The sequence below is a fragment of the Loxodonta africana genome, chromosome 18 (genome assembly GCF_030014295.1).
Source record: "Loxodonta africana isolate mLoxAfr1 chromosome 18, mLoxAfr1.hap2, whole genome shotgun sequence".
Taxonomy (NCBI): domain Eukaryota; kingdom Metazoa; phylum Chordata; class Mammalia; order Proboscidea; family Elephantidae; genus Loxodonta; species Loxodonta africana.
This window is the reverse complement of record NC_087359.1, coordinates 27,465,398-27,491,416: the sequence shown is the minus strand read 5'-3', so window position 1 is coordinate 27,491,416 and position 26,019 is coordinate 27,465,398. Positions and strand designations below refer to the sequence as shown.

The following is a 26,019-nucleotide window of genomic DNA, read 5'->3' as shown; positions in this document are numbered from 1 at the left end:
TCACAGAACAGACCATCAAAATGCCTTACGAGGGCTTCAAATATGAAGTGTGCAGGCATGATGTCCTTGTTATCTATCTTAAGGAACAGTAAGTACAGAACAGATTCTCATAGTAGCTAGCTGTGATTCTCTATCTCTATCATGAACAAATTCTCGTCAATACTATCTACCACAACAATGAGCTAAAGTAATACTCTTAATTAAATTTACTTAAGTTTTTAAAAATGCCCTTTTAACTCAAGTATTTTATAATGTCATAAGCCAACATGTATTTAGTTCCATGTTGAGTATTACTTCACAGTTCGTTGTTTTTTTAATTTTGTGTTGTGGTTGAGAATATACACAGCAGAACATATACCAATTCAACATTTCTACATGGACAATTCAGTGACATTGATTATATTCTCCAAGTTGTACAACCATTCTCACCCTCCTTTTCCAAATTGTTCCTCCTCCATTAATATCAACTCACCGCCCTTAAGTTCAACTCACTGCCCCTAAGTTTCCTATCTTATCTTTCAGGTTGCTGTTATCAATTTGATCCCATATACACAGTTCTTAAAAGAGCACAGTTTTTAACTATACCCTGCCACTGCTTAATCTTCATGGACTAAAAAAATTAAAAGCTTTTAACTTCTTTGGTTTTTCCTCACACAGTATTCTGCCCCTTCTCACTCCTTCCCTTCACTTCCCACTCACAATCCTTCCATCATTTTTTCTATTTGGCTCTTTCATTCATTCAACAAGTATTTTCTGATCACCTACTATGAATACCAAGCACTGTTTTAGGCACTGAGGATACAGCAGTAAATAAAGTCACTGCCCTCAATAAGTTCATATTCTGGTGAAGAGAGACAGAAAAATGAATATGTCAGATGGTGGTAAGTCCAATGGAGAAAAATAAAGTGGGATAGCGTCTCAGACATCTAGTGCTGCTGTAAAAGAAATACCACAAGTGGGTGGCTTTAACAAAGAGAAATTTATTCTCTCACAGTCTAGTAGGTTACAAGTCCAAATTCAGGGCACCGGCTCCAGGGGAAGGCTTTCTCTCTCTGTCAGCTCTGGATGAAGGTCCTTGTCCTCAGTCTTCCCTTGGTCTGGGAGCATCTCAGCACAGGAATCTCAGGTCCAAAGCACGCGCTCTGTTCTGGCGCTGCTTTCTGGGTGGTATGAGGTCCCCATGTCTCTCTGCTCATTCCTCTCTTTTACATCTCAAAAGAGACTGGCTTAAGACACTATCTAATCTTGTAGATCTCATCAATATAACTGCTTCTAATCCATTTTATTACATCATAGTGATAGGATTTACAACACATAGGGAAATCAAATCAGATGATAAAATGATAGATAATCATACAATACTGGGAATCATGACCGAGCCAAGTTGACAGATATTTTGGGGGGACACAATTCAATCCATGACAGATAGGAAGAGGTACAGGAAGGGGGCTGTTACTTTGTATACATAGTTTGTATACTTAGTTGGTTAAAGGAAGACTTCAGTAAAAAGGTAATATTGTAAACAAAGATCTTATGGCAGATACATCTTAAAGTGACCCCCAATAAGTCACACACTTGTGCAGGCAGAACCTGTGACTTGCTTCTAATCAAAAGAATATGGCAAAGGTGATGGGATGTTACACAGCTTACATTTTACGGCAAGGTGATGGGGATGTCACTCCCATGATTACATCTGCTCCATCTTAGCAGACCCTCATTGCTGGCCTCAAAGAAGCGAGTGGCCGTGTTGTGAAGAACCTATGAAAAGGGCCACATGACAAGAAACTGCAGGCGGCTTCTAGAAGCTGGGAATGGCCCCCAGCTGACAGCCCTTAAGAAATGGGGGCCTCAGTTCTACAGCCACAATGAAATGAGTTCTGCCAACAACATGAGGAAACCTGGAAGCAGATCTTTCCCCAGTTTTAAGCCTCTCATAAGACTGCAGCCCCAGCCAGCATCTGGACTGCAGCCTGGTAAGACCCTGAGCAGAGGACCCAGCTGCGCTGTGCCTGGACTACTGACCCACAGAAACTGGGAGACAGCAAATTTAAGCTGCTAAGTTTGTGGTAATGTATTATACAGCCACAGAAAATTAATACAGATCTGAAGGGGATAACACCAAACTATGCAGATAAAAAAAAAAAAATTTTTTTTTTTTTTTTTTGATAGCAGGGGGAAAACAGTCCAAGAAGGAGGAACAAGGACCTGAAGCAGCTGTGTGCTTTACATACTCAAAAAGATCAAGAGGCCAGTGTGTAGATGCTGCACAAGAAGGAGAAGACCAGTGGATGAAGTCAGAGGTGACAGAGAGCTTTCGCAGAGACTGACCAGTTGTTTAAGCATTTCCGTCTTCTCTTGGGCACGCACCTAGACTACACTCCCTAACTGCCCATAACAGAGTTCTTTCTGGTCAATGGAACATGAATAATGATGTATGCTACCATAAGGCCTGGTCTATTTTAAAAACAATCCACTCTCTCTCTTCTCTGTCAGGAAGCTAGATATCAAGTCCCAGAGTGATCTTAAGAACACACATTGAAAATGGAGGAGCTTCTGTCAGCCAAGATCCCCGAATGACTGTGTGACAGTGTCCCACCTCCCTGTCAAATAAATTTTATATACAAAATTAACTTCTACGGTGATCTACTTTCAAAAATCAGCCAACAAAAACCCAATGGGTCACAACAGTCCAATTCCATTGTGCGTGGGGGGCCAATTCAACAGCAGCTAACAACAACAATAATTACAGTAGTTAGCCTGCCCTAACCAATACAGGGGACAAATTATGAACGGCCTTGTAAACCATGATTTAAAATATGTTTTAGCAGGATCGCTCCAGCTTCTGTGTTGAGAAAAACTGTAGAAGCAAGGCTAGTAAAGCAAGGAAACCAGTTAAAAGTCTGTGGCCAAATCTGGCACAGGAGAGGATATAGTATGATGATATTTTTTCCTAAGCATAGTGTTACAGATTGAATTATGTCTGCCAAAATATGTGTTGTAAATCCTAACCTCTATGCCTGTGTTATAATCCAATTTGGGAATGGGTTCTCTTTGTTATGTTAATGAGGCAGGATTAGTATAGGGTATGCATTGAGTCAATCTCTTTTGAGATATAAAAGAGATTAAACAAGTGAGCAGAGCAGAGATAGGGGAAGACTGATGCAAATGCCATATGGAGATCTCCAAAGAACCTGGAAACAAAAGTTAAAGAGACAAGGACCTTTCTCCAGAGCAGAGAGAGAAAGCCTTTCCCTAGAGCTGGTGCCCTGAATTCAGACTTCCAGCCTCCTAAACAGTGAGAAAACAAATTTCTGTTAAAGCCATCCACTTCTGGTATTTTTGTTACAGCAGCACTAGATATCTAAGACCAATGGAAACTATTTTTAGAATTTTAAGACCATACTTAAAATATTTAGAATGTTTACTTCTATCCATTCACACTATCACTTTCTTAACATAAATCATCATTTCCTATTTGCTGGATTACTCCATAGTGTTGGAACTTGCCATTCTTGCCTCCTTCAAAGCTATTGTTCATAGTATAGCCAAAGTTCCATTCTTGGATATAAATCAGATTATAGCATTTCCCCCACGTAAAACCTTTTCATTGCTCCCCACTGCTTTCAGGAAAACATTCAAACTTACCAATAGGCTTTTAAGGACTTTCATGTGATTCTTTCTGATCCTGTCTGTTTTCAGAGTCACATTCTGTTTCACCTCTAGATCTTCACACAGGCTGCTTTTACTTAGAGAGCCTTCCTTTTTCTTTTTTCAAGCTAACTACTACTTAAGGTCTAAGCCTAAATGTCACTTTTTCTAGGAAGTTCTCCCGAACAACTAAATCTGTGTTTAGAAGTTCTATGTATTTTCACAGCACCCTATACTTCTCCATATTCTTATCACACTGTTTATAATTTCCAGTTTACTTCTCTTTATACACATGGGCTACAGGTCTGAAAGGCTATGTCTCTCTCGTTCACTGTTATATTTGGGTCTCTGGCTGAATTTAAATCTAACTGAAGCTAAAAGAAATGACTTAATTTGGTTAAGAGCCCAAAAGCTTAGTCAACTATATAGACAGCAGCTAATCACTGCTGCATTTTCAAAAATCAAATAACCAAATCAATTAATAAAAACTTATGACCTTAAAAAAAAATTACTTGGAGCATCTAATATTTGAGGATTATTACATGCCTGGTACTAGTCTAAACATTTTACATGTATTATTTTGATTAATGCTCATAACAATCTTCAAAAAATAGGCATTATTATTATAAGAAATTGATACAAAAGGGTTAAAAAACAAACTGAAAATCACAGTCAGTGGTAGAACTAGGAAGCTAAGCAGTCTCACTTCCCTCTATTGCCTATCTTTATAGCACCTATTTGTTCACCAGGTTAACTTGGAGTTACTGGGCCACAGCACTAAAGGCTTGTCTTCAGGTATTTTAATGTTGCAGGAGAGACATGACATTTATTTGCATGTGGTTTAGAGGGTAAAATTCAAATAACCGACCAGAGTCTAGGTTGAGCTGGGAATTCTAGGGTAGTTCTAGAAATAAGTAGGTGAGGTGTCAAGCATGGAGGTTTTGATGTGAGATCTAACTTAATTTTTGTCGGTAAAATCAAGGGGACCATTTTGGAGAACAGTTAAGGCTGATGAAGACTGAAGTACAATGGCAGTAAACTTTAAAAGGCTGAAGACTTGCCAAGTCAGGACATCAGGACAATTAACGTGTTTATAATGTTAGGGATGTGGTCAGGATGCTGAAACCTGGAGAGAAGATAAACGTGTGGTAACTAACTTAGCATTATCTCATATGGAACATCAAGAATAGGCAAATGCATATAAATCAAAGAAGATGAGTGGCCACCAGGGGCTGAGGGGAGTTGGGGAATGTAGAGTTACTGCTGAAGGGGCACCGAATTTCTGTTAAGGGTGATGAAAAATAATTTTTTGAAATGGACAGTGGTGATGGTTGCACAATATGATGAATGTAATTAATGTTACTGAAATGTACACTTAAAAAGGCTGAAATAGCAAATGTTTTTACATGTTTTACTACAATAAATTTTACTAAAAACACCTAAGACTAAAAATAAAATCAGTCAAGAAGTTATAAAATAAGCATGATATCTAGAAATAGAAGACAATACCAGAATAAACAGCCAAAGTTATTGAAAGCAGTTACATTTGAGAATGGGAATCAGGCATGAGAATGGGCAGGGACTGCTATTTTCCATTAAAAGTCTTACACTACCATTTGCTTTTTTAAAAAGTACTGTTGCTCTGCGCCACTGAGCTGATTCCAACTCACAGCAACCCTACAAGACAGAGTAGAAATGCCCCATAAGGCTTCTGAGGCTGAAATCCTGCAGGAGCAGATCACCAGGTCTTTTCTCCCGCAGTGTGGCTGGTAGGTTCAAAATTCTGACCTCTTGGTTAGCAGCTGAACACCTAACCGTTGTGCCACCAGAGCTCCTTCGTACATATATATACTATAACTAAAATAAAAACTTTTAAAAAGAAACCATCCATACAGAAACAAAAAGAATGTCTGTGAGTACACCTCAATTCTGATTTCTGATTTCACATTTATAACTAGCCTAAAGTAAATTAATACCTTGATTTCATTGAAAAAGGTATGGAGGTTGCTCTACACTGACAGCCAGTTTCCCTTTGTTCTTCATAAGCTTATCAAGGCTACCTCATCTTCTAAAATCAGTCACCTAGAAGCCAAAATACCTTCCTTCTGGGTTTTCTACCTCTTCTGTGGAGATCCAATTATACCACAGATCAAACTCATATCATTTGCAGTGACTATACTTTCAAAGATTATATCAATTAATATCAATTCTATGTTTCATTTCAAAATAATCATTTAAACCTACAGGTCATAATGCTGATTCCACTTTGGATCGAGTGTATTCTTCACAGTATCTGTAGAATGGCACTGCCCAGATCCATCAACCACCACCTTAGCAAATGGATCAGGAAGTCCTGTGAAAAAGGGGAAGATTTTTTTTTTTTAAGAATATTTTGACATGGAAGATAGGTTAATTACTATAAATATTATCATTTGCTATAAAACGATTAAAAGATAACTCCATTCTTTAATTCTTTCTAAAAATTTAACACAACTACAAATGAAAGCAGATCCCTCACAGGAGGAAATATTTTATCTTGTTCTTTTGATTCTACTATCTAAATAAACAAACATATAAATTTATGTCTGTAAACAAAAACGAGCAAAAATCCCATTTCTAGCTTTCCCTTTGGGTATTATTTAACTATTACAGAGTTTAAAAAAAGGAAAAAAAAAACCAAACCCATTGCCATCGAGTCAATTCTGACTCACAGTGACCCTACAGGACAGAATAGAACTGCCCCATAGAGTTTCTAAGAATCGTCTGGTGGACTCGAACTGCCAACCTTTTGGTTAGCAGCTGTAGCACTTAACCACTACGTCACCAGAGTTTCCATTAAAGAGTTAAGGACTCAGAAAAACAACTTTTTACATATAAAGCCTGAGTGTGTGGCTTCCAGATCCTTAATTAAGTCTGAATCCTACCCTCCAATGTTTCTCTTCTGTTAAACAATACAACAAACCAAAATGCAAGCTCTACACCTTGACAAAAAATACCTAGGTTTCAACTTAGCCCGATTATATTACTCTACAAAACTTTAACTTGAGAGCCAAGTTACTGTGGTAAGAAAAAAACTGTCAAGTTTTCTAAGGTCAGTAAGACCTCTAGTAGTAAATACAAAGCTGGGTAAAGTATTTTCTGTATCTTTCAAAATTTCTCAATTCTCCCATCATTTCTGAGCCATATAAAATAGCCAAAGCTCAAGAACTTCTCTACCACACAACTGTACTTCCAAACCAAAAAACCAAACCCACTGCCTGCGAGTCAATTTCAGCTCATAGTGACACTAGAGGACAGAGTAGAACTGCCCCATAGGGTTTCCAAGGAGTGGCTGGTAGATTCAAACTGCCAACCTTTTGGTTAGCAGCCAATCTCTAAACCACTGCATCATCAGGGCTCCTCAACTGTACTTGGTGGGCTCCAAATAATTACGAAACAAATATTTCAATTCAAAAAATAGAACGCACTCTCCCAAGTGAGTTACTTTCCAGAGAAAATAACACCTCATTTTCGAAGGGGGGAAAAAATTCAACCAACCCACCTAGATTCTGAATGACTTCAATTTGGTCCCTATACAACACCTTAACACAGTATCTTAAACATAAATCTTTTATTTAAATGCTGCATAAATGAAACAGAAAAAAAGTTACTGATAAAAACATTCTAAAAAACCCCACAGATAACGGACAGATATGTGATAAAGTCAATGGCAGAATCTAGATGGTGGATATAGAGGTATTCACTATAAACTTCTTCACACATTGCTATACATTTGAAAAATTCCATGCTAAAATCTTGGGGGTGAAAGTAACTTATTTTAAAAAGTCAACAGATTTGAAAACACTTTTAAAATATAAGTTAACAAAACTTTTCTCAACAATGGTAGTACCCTGGAATAAACAGTCTCACATACAAATTATTCTACAAAAGACAACATATGGCAATAGATTTTTTCCTGTACTTTAAAAAAAAGAAGTTTATTTCATCATTCCACAGCCATGCTTCATGTCAAAATGTACTTTTCTCATTCAACACAATTTAAACCGAATCACAAACCTTAACTATATTTTACTATCTATAACTATACTCTCAAAACAAATTTTTACGACTTAGGAACTATTATCTCACAGTTGTTTCTCTGAAATTAACATAAGCAACCCTCAATTTGTAAAAGGTCAAAAACATGCCCAAGCACACGTGTAAGTCTCCCACTGTGAGGATTTGGGACCTTCACCAGTGTGAACTTGGGGCATATGTCTATCCCTGGCTGACTTCCTTCTGAAGGCTGAGGGATTGGCATTCTTGTTTCCCTTTCCAGGGCCATCAAGTGTTTCTTCTATTCTGGGTTTTAAAGATAATTCACATAGTTTTCCCTAATTCTCTTATTCCTGAAGCAGGCTCATAACTCTTAAATTTTCATCAATTTTTACTGCCTACCCCAGTGACAAAAGGGGAAAGGGTTCCTTCTTTTTTTCACCTACCATTTAAAAATGGAAAGAGAAAAGATGTCGGAAGTGGTAACAATGGGTTCTTAGAGATTTATAAAGAACTAAAGTAAGATTCCTCTAGATTTCCTATGAAAACTGAGACAAAGACGCCTGGATATTTTATTGGAGAAGCTGTGTCTGGGAGCTGTGGTAGAAGGTAAAGAATTTAGGAAGTAAAACTTGAAGATTTTATCCTCAAAATCAGTGCTGGAGCTAGAAGTCTTGGAAGGAACAGTAGCAGCTGTAAGAGTGTGTTTTCCTCCTTTTTCTCTGTGTCACCTATCCAATCCTATTTGCCCTTTTCCAGTCCTGACACTAGGATAAATCTTAGACCAGCCTTGAAGAAGGTACACCTTGCTTATTAGGGCAAAAGATAGGTAAGTATAGTGCAACAGCAGTCTGCAAGAGATTACATTAACTGGTGGCAGCAGAGAGAAAGTTCTGTGGCCACTGGCTCTCCAACTGTGATATGCAATGGTATGTAAGTTGGGGACTGCTTGTAACTTTCTTCTTAACTATGTTCCAAATTATCCTAAATAATTACCTTCTCATAAAAGCACAGATACCATTAAAATTTATAATTTTATATGGTTGTTATTTTACACACTTTAATTTGGGTTCTACTCTAGAAAGACTGGAAATAATAAAACTTCAAGTAGAGTGGATTAGTTATGATTTAAAATTATTATCAAGAGCCTATTATTTCTTTTAATCAGGTTCCTAAAAAATTAACAAATGTCAAATACTAAATTAGACAGCAAACTGTTCTTTTGCTGGCTAGTTTGACCTGAGTTTTAAAACCTAATAAATCTTCTCTACGTTTAATTTCAAATATTTTACATATAAGATTGTTGCCTTAAGAGTTTTTTACTGAAAATAACGCCATTTTTATGCAACAATTTAAAGGTATTATAAAGTATGATATTATAGGGTAAAGATTTTAAACACACGTGAGGGGTATTTCCCAATCCTCTCTCACAAAACTTAATCCTAAGAAAAGCCACAAAAAATTTCATAACAGATTGGCACCAGGTTACAAATATGAGAAGCAAATGTCTGCTTTGGAGTCTGAGAAATAAGAGCAACTACAATCAAATGTGGCAGAGGTTTCTTTCCTACACTCTGGAAATTCCAAGCAGGCCGAATGACTTCTCTACCTTCTAAGGAATCCTAAATGCATGAGTAAAATTTTCTATGAATTTTTTTTTTAAAAAGGTGTTTATAAAATAAACATTTCCTAGAAATCTAGTAGTATGTACACCACAATATATATTTCACATGTACATATATAAACACATACATACATTCCACAATAAATATGTTGGGGAGGGCAAAGTGGATAAAAGAAAGGGGCCAGGGCTAAAAAGCACAAATCCTCTTTAAAAAAAAGGTTAAGCCAAATGGCTCTGAACCAAAGCGTTCATAAAATAACGCTAAATATATTTCTTGATAGAGAAATCGCTAACCAGACAATTCTGAAAGGTCTATCCAAAGAAACAATAAAAAAAAAAAAAATACACAAAATATACAAGATTTATATTTAAAGTTAATTTACTTACGGAAAAAATCCTTTTTCACCAAGTTTTTTGCACAGAGTACTGTAAAAGAAAACAAAAAATATACAGGAAAAATTAAAATAAAATGTTAAGACTGCATTGACAAAAGTTTCATTTTAAAACACTGAAAAGAGTAATGAATAATTAAACACTAACTACAGTCAGCTATGAAATATGATCACAAACTTTCATTAAAGGCTAGCAAACAAAAGACAGCTGAACCAGTGGATACAACTTTAGCAGCTATCACCAGTAACAGCTGAAGAAAAGAGAGTTTATAAATTTTATATTCTACAAAGAACCCCACTCCTGTCTTCTTTCAAGATCTATTCTCGAAGAGCAGCTCAGTGGTAATGGGGAAACAGTTCTAAGGAGAAAATACATAAATTTAGGTTGTTATGTATCTATTTTAAGGATGAAATTATTTTATACTGAAGAGGACAATAAATAAGAAAACTAAAGGTTCCCTGAGACAGATGAGATTTTTAAAAATAACTTTCTGTTACTTAATCTCCATCTAAACTCCAAAGAAATCCTACAGGAGAGATAAAATTACCTGCCCCTAAATCAGAAACCCCAGTGGTATAATGGTTAAGAGCTAAAGCTGCTAACTAAAAGGTGGGCAGTTCAAATCCACCAGGTGCTTCTTGGAAACCACATGAGCCAGTTCTACTCTGCCCTATAGGGTCGCTATGAGTCGGAATCGACTCGCCGGCAACAGGTCAACGGGCCCCTAAAATCATCAGCTCAATGACAAGACAGTCCTACTATACCTATAAAAAACTAAAAATTAATATAACAAAGCTAGGTATCCCAAATCCACATCTTCTGGACTACTGTACCTTAGATTACTACTCATATGGTAATGATTGTGCAACTTTGTAAATATCTAAAAACCACTGAATTGCTCATTTTAAAAAGGTGAATTTTGTAACAGGTGAATTACATGTCAATAAAAAACATTACTGCTTATAGAGTCACAAACTTCCACTTCTTTAATTCAAACTTGATACAAGTGACAGGAAAAAATTCATATTTACAGTTTAATTTACAAAATATCTATGAATGCAATGTTTGGTTAATTTCTACTCACATCTACTCAGTTCAAAAGATATATTCAATTAGTTACAATTATTAGAACTTCAGTGTATAAAAGCTTGTTTAATGTAATAAATCGGGAAGATATCTAAATATTAATCACTTTAGTTCAAACAAAAATCATTCTGAAGATAGAAACCACTGGTAAATTAATAAAATTATTAAGTAAGCACAAGCTACTGATTTACGAGTCCCCAAGGAGTCCTGGCGGCACAGTGGTTAAGATCTCAGGCTGCTAATCAAAATGTCAGCAGTTCAAACCCACCAGCCGCTCCTTGGAAATCCTATGAGGCAGTTCTACTCTGTCCTACAGGGTCACTATGAGTCGGAATAGACTATGGCAACAGGTTTGGTTTTTTTGGCTTAGAGTACCTCAAAGGAGTCTTGGAAACCCTGGTGGCATAGTGGTTAAGTGCTATGGCTCCTAACCAAAGGGTTGGCAGTTCAAATCTGTCAGGCACTCCTTGGAAACTCCATGGGGCAGTTCTACGCTGTCCTATAGAGTAGCTATGAGTTGGAATCGACTCGACAGCAGTGGGTTTAGGGTCCCTTAGGCCATGCCTTATAAATAGTTTTGTTTTAAAAACAGAAAAACTCAACCACGAAAACCAGGGCCATAACTAAGAACATCAAATCATAAACTCAATTTAGAACTCCTCCCCAAACTTCTGTTATAATCATATAAATTGAACAGAAGCAAAAATTCTTATTTTTAATTTTTAAAAGGAAGATTTTCAACCATTACCTGAGAATTGGTAATTTTATTTATATAAATAAAATTAAAAATTATTTTCACACTTCAGAGCCTCTACTATGCTATTGTTTTGGAGGAGTGTACCTTGAGGACTAAAAACACACTTTTGATCTTCAGTAACAATTATAAGAGCTCAGTAAATGCTCAGCAAATTAATAAATTTCAGTATGATAAATTCCTGTCGCCAAGGAAGTTTGTATCAGAATATTATGGCAAATGCAAATACGATATTATCATGTAACTTCATGTTCATAGAAGAAAATAAAACTCATTTTTTGTAATAGAGGCTACAGAAAGTATAGAAAGCCAAGATTGGGAACCATGGGGGTAGGGGAACAGTGGCAGTGCAGGGGAATTTCAGTTTTGTTTTCTAAATGTTTATTAAGTGAGACAGGTAAAAATAATACTGCAAAACGCTCGGCTAAGTTACACGAGGGGAATAAAAACCCACTGCTGTTGAGTTGATTCCAACTCATAGCAACCCTACAGGACAGAGGAGAACTGCCCCAAAGGGTTTCCAAGGAGCACCTGGTATTTCAAACTGCCGACCTTTTGGTTAGCAGCTGAACTCTTAACCACTAGCCACCAGCATTTCCCAGGAAGGGAATAAAAACCCAAAACACCAAACCCAGCGCCGTCGAGTCGATTCTGACTCATAGCAACCCTATAGGACAGAGCAGAACTGCCCCACAGAGTTTCCAAGGAGCCCCTGGTGGATTCGAACTGCCAACCCTTTGGTTAGCAGCTGTAGCTCTTAACCACTATGCCACCAGGGTTTCCAGGAAGGGAATAGCAGGAGAGAATTCTGGTAAGGTGGGTGGGGCCAGAACAAGGCTAAAGACTGTGGACTTCCTCCTAGACAGCTATCATTGTTTCAATATCTTTAATGTTTACTGAGCTTTTTATTGAATACACAAGGAAAAGTTCACAAATCTTAATAATCTAATTTAATGAATTTTCACTTTTATAATAAAACAAAACATTACCCTGGATTCCAGATATTTAGCAGTCATGAGTCAATTTTGATTAATGGTAACTACAAATACAAGTACATCCACCACCCCTCTGTCGATTTGTTGTACTGTGGTGGTTTGTATGTTATGCTGGAAGTTATGTCACTGGTATTTCAAATATCAGCAGAGTCCCCATGGTAGGCAAGTTTCAGTGGCGTTTCCAGACTGAGACTAGGGAGAAAGACCTGGAAATCTACTTCCAAAAATTAGCCAATAGAAACCTTAGGAACACAACAGAATACTATCTGATTAAAGGACTGGAAGATGAGCTTCCTAGGTTGGAAGGCACTATACAACATTTGCAACGATAAACTCAAACACACCAAAGATCATGAAGATGGAGCAGGAACAAACAATGTTTTGTTCCATTATACATAAGGTTGCCAACTCAATGGCAACTAACGGCAAACAAATACAGCGTTACACCAACACAGTACCGCTACTACCAAAAAAAAAAAAAGTGAAACCCATTACCATCAAGTCAATTCCAACTCATAGTGACCCTATACAGAATACAATGAAGACAATATTTCTAACAGTTTGTAGTTCTGCACTAGATTAATTATACCATGTTTTTACACAAATAATGTGCGCCTGCTACGTTTGTTTGCCATCTACTCTCCCCCGCCCCACAAGGTATTTTCATAAGCACTGCTATGCCAATTCTTTTTACGTGTTACTATTGTTTGGTTTTAAGACGATTTCAGGGGATATTTTTGGATTAAGGTTTAAAGATTATCTCAGGGCAGTAGTTTCTGGGGTCCATCCAGCCTTCATGGCTCCAGGAAGTCTAGAGTTCTTGAATATTTGAAATTCTGTTCTGCATTTTCTCCCTTTTAATCAGGATCCTGCTACAGAATCTTTGATCAAAACATTTCTTATTGTTAAGTATACATTCCCAAACCCGAGCCTGTTTTAAAAGAAGCAGTGGTGGTGCAATGGTTAAGTGCTCAGCTGCTAACTGAAAGGTTGGCGGTTCAAACCCACCAGCCACTCCACAGGAGAAAAGACCTTGCAATCAGCTCTCATAAAGATTGGTGGTAGATTACAGCCTACAAAATCCTACGCGGAAGTTCTACTCTGTCCTGTAGGGTCACTAGGGGTCGGAATCCACTCAACAGCACACAACAAGCCTCTTTTAGCATTCTACTCACTGCATCTACAGATAGATGATTTGAAATGAGTCAAGGAAATGATCAAAATAAAGATTAGCCATGTGGGTATACTGATAACTTCTATACCACACATATGCATATAAACCGTCTTGAGATGTTTAACATTGCATTCAACATTTACACACACACTCTTTGTGCCATGTACTATGATAGCTTCTGTGGATACAAAGAAAAATAAGGCATAGTCCTTTGTCCTCAGCACTCACAGGTCTGTTATAATTCTAACATCACGTCTTAAATGAGTTTTTGTTGTTGTTTTCTGGAGAAATGTTTTCAAATTTCAGAAAAATCTCTCTAGTATATTTTATCTGAGGTGATTTGAGAAAACCATTTGCAAAAGCGCAGATGGTAATAAATACTAACATTTTAATTTAAGTCAATTTTTTATGGTTGGAGAGGAGTTATCTATATGTAACACATCATGTAATAATAGAGTAAATACCAGCTGTAGAAATAAAATGCTATGTTGTTTTACTGAGTTGTACTTATAATGAATGGCTGTCTATGCCTAATCTGAATAAAGCTCCCAACTGCTAAGTATCTTCTTGCCAAAAATTCCTCTTCCTCCTCCAGATTGGAGTTGCATTCCAATTACACTGCTGATTGGAATGAGACTGCTTAAGAGAAAGCAAAAATACTCAGACATCCAGTCTTCCTTCACTCCGTGGAACAAAGATTTCATAATACCATTCCTGAGATTCGATAGCTGTGTAGACTATTTTTGAAACCAGAGTAGACTTCTCTGCATTTTATTTAAACTTATATTATCATTGTAAAATAAAACTGAAGTTCAGGATGACATTCCTATACAAATTCCAGCAAGATGGTCTAGTACTTTAAAAAATGTCTACTAATATGCACCATTTCGGATCATTGACACGTTATAGCAATTTAGATCTTTCTCCTCCAAGAAACAACCTCTATCTCTACTCCTAAGCATAAAATGAAAATGAAATTTAAGTTCTATAGAAAACTTGTACACAATATAATTTTGCAAGTGTTTTAGTTACTGTTGCTTGAAACAGGAGCACTAAACAGATTCACATTCAAGAGTATCATTACAAAATGTTGCAATGAGCAAATGTATCAGATATAATCCTATGTGCATAACAATAATGAAACGCTTAATAATGGTAAACAGCATGATGAAATAATGCAGCCATTAAAAATTATGTAAATATACTTACTGACAAGGAAACATTTTCTCAGTATGCTTTTAAAAGTAAAAATCCACTCACAAATAGTGCATTATATAAAAAATTTTAGTAAAGAATATTAAAAAATTGGATAACATTTATCGAGTATTTACCATGGGCAAATGTACAGCCACCATTCTGTGAAGTAAACAGTAGTATTACCACATTTTACACAAATAACACCCACCTTCTATGTCTGTTTGCCAACTGTGCCCTCCTCCCACAAGGTATTTTTGTAAGTGTTCCTATGTCAATTTTTTTTTTTTTCTTTACAAGTTGTTATAGGAAAAAATTAGCATAGTATGCTTATGAAAAAACTTCCCATGGGGAGGGCACGGTTGGCAAACAAATGTAGAAAGCGTGTGTTATTTGTGTAAAAATACAGTGCCTACATTTTAGAGATGAGGAAACAGATTCTGGGGTAAAAACTTGCCAAAGGATGCACTGCAAGTGGTAGAATGAGATTCCAACTCAGGTAGTCTAATTTCAGAACCCAAACTCGACCACCACACTGAAACACTGTCTCAGGTCAGTGCTACCTTTTTAAAAAGGACCTTCTCTGGTTAAAGCAGTTATTGATGACATAGGTTTACAAAAGGGTTCACTGAAACTCAGGTTGCAGAAAAGCCTTTCCCAAAAAAGTAGAAATTTCTCTCTTTCAGTACATATATTAGTTTATTTCCACAATCACGTTAGGCCAGATTTTAGCTAAATATCTTGCTACCCAAAAGCCAAAATCCATTGCTGTCGAGTTGATTCCAACTCACAGTGACCCTGTAGGACACAGCAAAATTGCCCAATAGGGTTTCCAAGGCTGTAACTCTTAATGGAAGCAAACTGCCACATCTTTCTCCCTCAGAGCGGCTGGTGGGTTCAAACCACCGACCTTTCGGTTAGCAGCCAAGCACTTTAACTGCTATAGCACTCTTCAGCCAAGGAATTTTAGGTGATCAATTCCATGCATGTTGCAAAGCAAACTGGGCCTCTAAATTGAACAATGTATTTAATACCTGGCAGGTAGTTAAGATACAGGTTCTACAACATGCGACAAACGTTCTTACTTTTATGTATATAAGAACCTGTGAATGTTGATATATACAATATTCACATATTTCACCAAAGGCAAAATATTTTTCAAATTAAGAATTATCTTTCTAACCCACTCATATCAAACAACTTTTAAATAACTAATTTTTTTTTTTTTTTCTTTTTAACTCCAAAAAGCATGTGAAGATTTTGGTCAAAAAAAAATCCCCAAACAAATGTACTTTTTTCAGTGAATAAAACTGAAACAAGATTATGATAGACAAACTCCAAAAATTAAATGCAAGTTTACTAACTTTTTCAGTACAAAAACAGTGATCTACTTTGACATAATAAATGCAGATATAATTTGTCTAGCCACAAATTTATATTTTTATCTTATAAACGATCAGAGCTAATTTTATAATAAAGTTTCTCTTACAAGTATAATAGTCAAAGTTTCTCTTACAAGCACAATGTAAGTTCATATGTTAAAAACAAGGCTCAGCTAAACCCAAGTAGCAAACTCAGCATAAGATAAATGTAAAGCATACAGTCCAGGTGCCTGGCATCCTGCAGGCACTCTACGGAAGCTATTATTCTGAGAAATGATCTGAGAGCATTTCAGCTACATACCTTAAAACATAAAGTTCTCCATTCATGAAGACAATAAACTGGCTATGACCTAAGGACCTCCTTCCTATGTTTATGCGATTCGCAGGCCAAACACTATCCTGTCTATCATTACTGGAGACTCAGGCACTGCCTCCTCTAGTGGACACCTTCATTCAAACAGACCCACTTCATCACTGATGCTGCCCAAGAGGTTTATACGGGACATTTAAATTCAACCACACAATCAATAGTTTATACTTTCTTCATCAGAACACCAAAAAGAAGGAAACCTTGTTATAAAGTTCAAGTATATATTTGCAATGAAGCTTAAACACCGTTTTATATGTAGGGAAAGATTCACATAACTTTCCGACCACTTTCAAGTTTCCCTTCTTTATTTTTTTCTAGAGACATACAGAGACAGCACAGTTAAGTGCTGAAGCCAGAGTGCCGGGGTTTGAACCTGGTGCTGCCACTTACTAGCTCGTGACCTTGAAAAACTACTTAAAATCTCTGTGCCTAAGATTCCTTCCTCCTCTGTACAAATGAGAAAAGAGTATACTAGGAGCCTGTAACAAACCAGGAGCCACCTCACAGTGTTGTTTCAAAGATTAAACAAACTGAAACCAATAAAACACAACTGGCATATAGCAAGTACTAAGTATAAGTATTAATTCCTTTTAATAAAATTAATTTTATTACATTTCTAATAAAATTAATCCACTAGGTTGCAAGCACCTTAAAAAAGAATAAGAAAAAGGTCTTTTCACAACCTGACAAGACCTTATGTATCTAAAAACTAGTTACCAAAAAAACCTGTTGCCATCAAGTTTATTCCAACTCACGGTGATCCTGTAGGACAAAGCAGAACTACCCCATAGGGTTTTCAAGGCTGTAATCTTTACAGAAGCAGATTGCCACTTCTTTCTCCCACAGAGCAGCTTGCTGGGTTGGAACCACCAACTCTTCAGTTAGCAGTCGAGTATTTAACCACTGCACTACCAGGGCTCTGATGTATTAAGTTCTCAGTAACTGTTGATAAGTAAGTCCCAATCTGTATATCTAGGCTCACCCCTCTCCAAGCTCCAAGCCCATATCTCAACTGTCCACTAGGCATACCCACTTGCATACCTCACCAGCACTTCAAATTATATTTATCCAAAATTGAATTCATAAGCTTCCCTAATAACCCAGCTCTTCTTCCTTTTGACCTCCTGATGTCCGTGAACTGCACCACATGCTTCCAATCATCCAGAAAGCCAATGTCTTCCTAGTGCTCTCTCCCTGACCACTGCCACATCTAAAGCAGTTGCCAGATTAGATGAGGTATCACATCTCTCTCTCTCTCTGCCTATTTCCATTTCCAATGCTCACATTTAAATACTATATCTAGAGTATTTTATAATTTGCAAAAAATTTCCATAGAGTATCTCACTTGGTTTTTACAACCTTGCGAGTTGTTCTAATATCCAGAGAAAAGGAAACTACAATTCAGAGTTTAAGTGGCTTGCCCCAACCTGTCATCTAGGAAATGGGCTTCAGCATTTTCAATCCAGGCGCCATCCTCTTTGTACTATGGGTCCCTCACTCAAAAAATGCCAGTAATTCCAGCCTTCTCTCTCATTAACCCCTAGACTGACAACTTTATCATCCTTGCTCCCCCAAATAAGCCCAGGATTTTTCTGCCTTTACGTTTCCTTTGTTCATGAAATTCCTCCCACCTCAAATGCTGTTTTCCAACCACTGACCCTCAAAATCTTATCCATTCTTCAAGCTTCCACTAACTCCACGTGAAATCTTTTCTGATTCTCCTCCTTTTTCAAAAACTTGTTTTGATCTCTCCCTTCCTATAAACCTCCAACACTTTGATTCTCCTTGTTTTGTTTGTCCCATAACACTCTGCTTGTATTAGTTATTTGTGTGATGTCTTAGGCTTTCCTCTATGTCCTATTAAACTATAAATTTGTTGAAGACAAAGGTTATGAATTTTTATATCTCCCATAACTTATTATATAATATCTTAAACATAACATGCATTCAAATACTTAATCAATAAAAAATCCCAGGAAAACCACTGATAAGGTATTAAAAAAAACTGCTGCCGTCCAGTCCATTCGACTCATATCGACCCCATACTCATTGCCACTGAGTCGATTCCGACTCATAATATAGGTATACGTATAAGGAGGGGCAAGCTAAAAGGTGAAGAATAAAATGAAGCTCACTCCTTGCTTCCCTTAACCTAGCAAATCCTTTTGTTCAAACCAGGCTGGCCTCCTCAACTATTTGTAAGTATTTTGTGCTCAGATTCTTCCGTCAGAGACTCCTCCATGGTCTCTCTAATTCCCACCCATCCCTTAGGACCCAGTTATCTATCAACTCCATGACAGTCTGAAATTGATCAAACGTGCAATCAAGATGCACTGATAATTACTAGTGATTCGAATGCAAAAGTTGAAAACAAAGAATAAAGATCTGTAGATGGAAAATATGGCCTTGGTGATAGAAACTATGCCGGAGATCACATGACTGAATTTTGCAAGACCAACGACATCATTGCAAACACCTTTTTTCAACAACATAAACGGCAAACTATACATGTGGACCTCACCAGATGGAATACACAGGAATCTAACTAACTACATCTGTGGAAAGAGATGATGGAAAAGCTCGATATCATCAGTCAGAGCAAGGCCAGGGGACAACTGTGGGACAGACCATCAACTGCTTCTATGCAAGCTCAAGTTGAAGCTGAAGAAAATTAGAACAAGTCCACGAAAGCCAAAATACAACCTTGAGTATATCCCACCTCAATTTGGAGATCATCTCAAGAATAGATTTGACACACTGAACACTAATAACCAAAGACCAGATGAGTTGTGGAATGACATTAAGGACATCATACATGAAGAAAGCAAAAAGGTCATTAGAAACACAGGAAAGACCAAAATGGAAGTCAGAAGAGACTCTCAAACTTGCTCTTGAACTTAGAGTAGCTAAAGTGAATAAAAGAAATGAGGAAGTAAAAGAACTGAAAAGAAGATTTCCAAGGGTGGCTCTAGAAGCCAAAGTCAAGTATTGTAACGAAATGTGTAAAGACCTGGAGTTAGAAAACCAAAAGGTAAGAGCACACTTGGCATTTCTCAAGCTGAAAGAACTAAAGAAAAAATTCAAGCCTCAAGTTGTAATTTTGAAGGATTATAGGGGCAAAATATTAAATGACGCAAGAAGCATCAAAAGAAGATGGAAGGAATACACAGGATCACTGTATCAAAAATAACTGGTAAACATTCAACCATTTCGGGATGTAGCATATGATCAAGAACCTATGGTATTGAAGGAAGAAGTCCAAGCTGCACTAAAGGCACTGGCGAAAAGCAAGGCTCCAGGAATTGACGGAATACCAATTGAGATGTTTCAATAAACGGATACAGCACTGGAAGTTCTCACTCATCTATGCCAAAAAAATTTGAAGAAAGCTATCTGGCCAACTGACTTGAAGAGGTCCACATTTATGCCCATTCCAAAAAAAAGGTGATCCAAAAGAACACGGAAATTATCAAACAATATCATTAATATCACACACAAATAAAATTTTGCTCAAGATAATTCAAAAACCGTTGCAGCAGTACATCAACAGGGAACTGCCAGAAATTCAAGCTGGATTCAGAAGAGGATGTGGAACAAGGAATATCATTTCTAATGTCAGATGGATCTTGGCTGAAGGCAGAGAATACCAGAAAGACATTTACCTGTGTTTTACTGACTACACAAAGGCATTCGACTATGTGGATCATAACAGATTATGGATAACGTTGCAAAAAATGGGAATTCCAGAACACTTAATTGTGCTCATGAGGAACGTGTGCACCGACCAAGAGGCAGTCGTTTGAACAGAACAAGAGAATACTGCGTGGCTTAAAACCAGGAAAGGTGTGCATCAGGGTTATATCCTTTCACCATGCTTATTCAATCTGTATGCTGAGCAAATAATCTGAGAAGGTAGACTAGATGAAGAAGGACATAGTGTCAGGATTGCTGGAAAACTCATTAACAACCTGCGATCTGCAGATGACACAACCTTGCTTGCTGAAAATGAAGAGGACTTGAAGCACTTAACTGTTAAGAATCAAAGACCACAGCCTACAGTATGGCTTACACCTCAACATAAAGAAAACAAAAATCCTCACAACTGGACCAATAAGCAATATCATGATAAACAGATACTACTGAAATTGTCAAGGATTTCATCTTACTTGAATGCACAATGAACATCCATGGAAGCCGGAGTCAAGAAATCAAATGACGCATTGCACTGGGCAAATATGCTGCAAAAGACCTCTTTCAAGTGTTGAAAAGCAAAGATGTCACTTTGAGAATTAAGCTGCGCCTGACCCAAGCCATGGTATTTTCAATCACCTCATATCCACGCAAAAGCTGGACAATGAATAAGAAAGACCAAAGGAGAATTGACAACTTTGCATTATGGTGTTGGTAAATAATACTGAATATACCACGGACTGCCAGAAGAATGACAGACACGTACTGTGGGGGCTTGCATGTTGCTGTGATGCTGGAAGCTATGCCACTGGTATTCAGATACCAGCAGGGTCACCCATGGAAGACAGTTTTCAGATGAGCTTCCAGACTGAGACAGACTAGGAAGAAGGACCTGGTGGTCTACTTCTTAAAAGAATTAGCCAACGAAAACCTTGTCAATAGCAGCAGAACATTGTCTGATATAGTGCCAGAAGACAAGCCCCCCAGGTTGGAAGGCACTCAAAAGACAACAAGGGAAGAGCTGCCTCCTCAAAGTAGAGTCAACCTTAATGACATGGATGGAGTAAAGCTTTCAGGACCTTCATTTGTTGACGTGGCACGATTCAAAATGAGAAGAAACAGCTGCAAACAGCCATTAAAAATCAGAACATGGAATATAAAAAAAAAAAAATTTTAAAGCATCCATCTAGGAAAATTGGAAATTGTCAAAAATGAAATGAAACACATAAACATCGATATCCTAGGCATTTGTGAGCTGAAATGGACTGGTATTGGCCATTTTGAATCAGGCAATCATATAGTGTTCTATGCTGGGAATGACAACGTGAAGAGGAATGGTCTTGCACTCATCGTCAAAAAGAACACTTCAAGATCTATCATGAAGTACAACGTTGTCAGTCATAGGATAATATCCATACACCTACAAGGAAGACCAGTTAATACAACAATTATTCAAATTTATGCGCCAACCACCAAGGCCAAAGATGAAGAAATTGAAGATTTTTATCAGCTTCTGCAGTCTGATCAAACATGTAATCAAGATGCACTGATAATTACTGGTGATTCAAATGCGAAAGTTGGAAACAGAGAAGTAGGATCAGTAATTGGAAAATATGGCCTTGGTGACAGAAACAAAGCCAGAGATCGAATGATAGAATTTTCCAAGACCAACAACTTCTTCACTGCAAATACCTTTTTTCACCAACATAAACAGCAACTACACACATGGACCTCGCCAGATGGAACACATGGTAATCAAAGTCAACTACATCTGTTGAAAGAGATAATGGAAAAGCTCAATATCATCAGTCAGAACAAGGCCAGGGGCCGACTATGGAACAGATCCTCAACGGCTCACATGCAAGCTCAAGCTGAAACTGAAGAAAATCAGAGCAAGTCCACAAGAGCCAAAATACGACCTTGAGTATATCCAACCTGAATTTAGAGATCACCTCAAGAACAGATGGGACGTGCTGAAACTAATGACCAAAGACCACATGAGTTGTGGAATGACATCAAGGATATCATACATGAAGAAAGCAAGAGGTCATTGAAAAGGCAGAAAAGAAAGCAAAGACCAAAATGGATGTCAGAGGAGACTGAAACTTGCTCATGAACGTCAAGCCACTAAAGAAAAAGGAAGAAATGATGAAGTAAAAGAACTGAACAGAAGATTTCAAAGGGCGGCTTGAGAAGACAAAGTATTATAATGACATGTGCAAAGAGCTAGAGACAGAAAACCAAAAGGGAAGAACATGCTCAGCGTTTCTCAAGCTCAAAGAACTGAAGAGAAAAAACTCAAGCCTCAACTTGCAAGGATTCTATGGGGGAAAATATTAAATGACACAGGAAGCATCAAAAGAAGATGGAAAGAATACACAGAGTCATTATACAAAAAGGAATTAGTCGACATTCGACCTTTTCAAGAGGTAGCATATGACCAGGAACAGATGGTACTGAAGAAAGAAGTCCAAGCTGCACCGAAGGCACTGGCAAAAACAAGGCTCCAGGAATTGACAGACTATCAATGGAGACGTTTCAACAAACAGATACAGCCCTGGAAGTACTCACTCGTCTATGCCAAGAAATATGGAAGACAGCTTCCTGGCCAACTGACTGGAAGAGATCCATTTTTATACCTATTCCCAAGAAAGGTGATCCAAACGAATGCAGAAATGCCTGAAAGATGAACAAGTCTGTCTTGGAAGAAGCTACAGCCAAAATGCTCCTTGGAAACAAGGATGGCGAAGACTTCATCTCATGTACTTTGGACATATTATCAGTAGGGACCTGTCCCTGGGCAAGGGCATCATCCTTGGTAAGGCAGATGGGCAGCAAAAAAGAGGAAGACCCTCAACAAGATGGACTGACACAGTGGCTGCAACAATGCACTCTAACATAACAACATTTGGTAGGATGGCGCAGGACCAGGCAGTGTTTCGTTCTGTTGTACAGAGGATCAGTATGAGTCAGAAGTGACACAACGACAGCTAACAACAACAACAAAGCACTGACCAAAGTGTATTGGAATGCCACACTGTAAGCTACCTTAAAAAAAAGAGACAATGTCTTCTTAACACCTCTTCTACCTCTGTGCCTGACACATACTGCAAGTCCTTATGAGTCAGAATCCACTTGTTGGGATGGGTTTGGGTTGTTTTTTTTTTTTTTTTTTTTGCTGAATAAAGATTCTCTCCGTATGCTGGATTGTCACTGTTTCAATGGTCTAAGAGGCTCTGGTATATCTCAACAGGGTAAAAAAAAAAAAAAAACAACAACACTTCAGTGAGTAGATGCTCACTATATTCTAGGCACCATCTTTTCTATAAAGCGTCCTTTTAGTCTCACAACAATTCTATGAGGTGGATATAATCATCTCTGTTTTACCCATGAGGAAACTGAACCTGAGAACCTTCAAACTACCAAAAGTGGACCAAAAAAAAAAAAAAACCAAATATGCTGTCATTCAGTAGATGCCAGCTCAGACAAGGAAGCATTAAAATTCAAATTTTCCCCACTTCAATATCCATACTCTTTTCATTATATTTGGTATTTACTTATGGCAAAATCTTGAGAAAAAATAGCCCCCCTTATCTGCTGTGGCAACTTTATCCCTCTCCAAAAAGTGATTATAAATTGTAAAGAGCCCGTAAGATCTCTTAAAGCAAGTTAGAGCAATTATCATTGCACTAGAATTAAAGAGACAACCAGACTGGGATAAGCCACAAGTTTCTAAAAAGATGAAATTTCCAGGGGAACCAACTGATGTCCTGGAAAACAATATTAGATGTCCTAGAAAAGAATCTTGAAGATTTTCTAGTAACACTGTGGTAGAAAGGTTAGGGAAAATGACAGGTTGATGCTAAGAGGCTATCATAAACAGCACGCTAATAGAATTTTAAGAATTGTAGCAAAAGAAGACAGAAAGCAAACAGAAGAGCAGAGCTGAGAGAAGGGAGAAACAATCATTACAATAAACAGGAAAGCTGACTTTCCACAACCACAGAACATCTATTCAGAAACCTCCTACAGTGGAGCCTAGAAGAGCACCCATCAAGAAAGGCTGCCTTGACAGAGGAGTTTTGACTTGACGTCTTAAAGAAATGAAATTTGGTGACCTGGCTGCAAGAAAAATACTTCTCCAGAGACCTAGGCTGCTGGTAGAGAACGTGAAGGCAGGAGATATAAAGAAAACTTACAAAGACAATAGCCTTAAGTGTTAGGCTCAGAGCAACAACCTGGGAATCACAAAAGGAAATAACAAAAAGTATGTGGAAGGAGCTATTTAATATTTTAAACAAGTGTCAAGCTACTACATGTATTTTGACTATATACAACTTGAACCTGGAAATGTTCTCACAATATGAAGATTAGATGTAAGCCTAACATGAGAGAACAAGGTGGTTTCACAAGAGGAGACACTGAATGACAGCAAAGACTAGCCACTTGAGGTAACTGCAGGGAATCATCAGCTGCATGTGCCCCTAGGTAAAGTATAATGTTAATGCAGATTAAGTGGTTAGCAAAAATCCTACAAGAGTGTTCTTGGGGTTTTGTTTTGTTTTTAATAAGAGGTTTCCAAAGTCTCCACGCCTGCATCAACAAGAAAAACACTTCATTTGAGAGATTACTAGTCAATTGGGAATTTCTAAAAATATAGAAACCTGCTCAAATTACAAGTGTGCAGAGAGCTAACCTGCCAAAATACAAGAAATTAGTTACCGCCCCACACCCAAACTGGTGCAACAGGTTAGGTTATACTCAGCAAGGCAGGGGAACTGTCTATTGATACTGTCAGACCTAAAAATTTTTATTTAAAGGCTCTAGTAGTTAAGAGGAAACGCTAGTGGCATAGTGGTTAAGTGCTACAGCAGCTAACCAAAAGGTCAGCCGTTCGAATCCACCAGGCACTCCTTAGAAACCCTAATAGGGCAGTTCTACTCTCTCTTATACGGTCGCTATGAGTCGGAATTGATTCAATGGCAATGGGTTTAGTAAATAAGGAAACCCTGGTGGCCTAGTGGTTAAGAGCTACAGCTGCTAATCAAAAAACTGGCAGTTCAAATCTACCAGGTGCTCCTTGGAAACCCTATGGGGTAGACCTACTCTGTCCTATAAGGTCACTATGAGTCGGAATCGACTCGACAGCAACGGGTTTGGTTTTTGGGTTTTTAGGACGATCATTAGAAGAAGCCCTGGTGGCACAGTGGGTAAAGTGCTTGGCTGCTAACCAAAAGGTTAGCGGTTCGAACCCACCAGTCACTCTGCAGGAAAAAGATGTGGCAGTCTGCTTCCTTAAAGATTTACAGCCTTAGAAACCCTATGGGGCAGTTCTACTTTGTCCCATAAAGTCACAATGAGTCGGAACCAACTCAATGGCAGTGGGTTTGGTTTTTGGTCAGGGTAACTATTAAGGAGCCCTGGTGGCACAATGGTTAACCGCTCTGCTGCCCACCTAGCAGCTCTGTGGGAGAAAAACCTGGTGATCTGCTCCCGTAAAGATTAGACTAGAAAACCCTATGGGGCAGTTTTACTCTGTCACACAGGGTCACTATGAGTCAGAATCGACTCAAGGGCACCTAACAACAACAGGACAATCACTGAGAGGGGGCAGTTGGTTAGAGAGACAAATGAGGGTACCCCCAGAGGTGAAACAAATTTATCCCAAATAGGT

The 26,019-nt window shown here is 37.8% G+C and overlaps 1 protein-coding gene across 5 annotated transcripts in view; it reads right to left on the bottom strand.

Moving 5' to 3' along the window:
- SMURF2 (SMAD specific E3 ubiquitin protein ligase 2) overlaps positions 1–26,019 on the bottom strand; it is a 124,190-nt gene that overhangs the window by 65,247 nt on the left and 32,924 nt on the right. For all 5 annotated transcript variants that reach the window (XR_010318319.1, XR_010318318.1, XR_010318320.1 and 2 more), the window contains 2 exons: positions 9,695–9,733; positions 5,893–6,001 (listed from right to left, as the gene is read on the bottom strand). Coding sequence is in view for 2 of the 5 variants with exons in the window: in XM_064270898.1 (XP_064126968.1) it covers positions 5,893–6,001; positions 9,695–9,733 (148 nt within the window). In the remaining 3 variants the exon portion in view is untranslated. The remainder of the gene's footprint in view (positions 1–5,892; positions 6,002–9,694; positions 9,734–26,019) is intronic.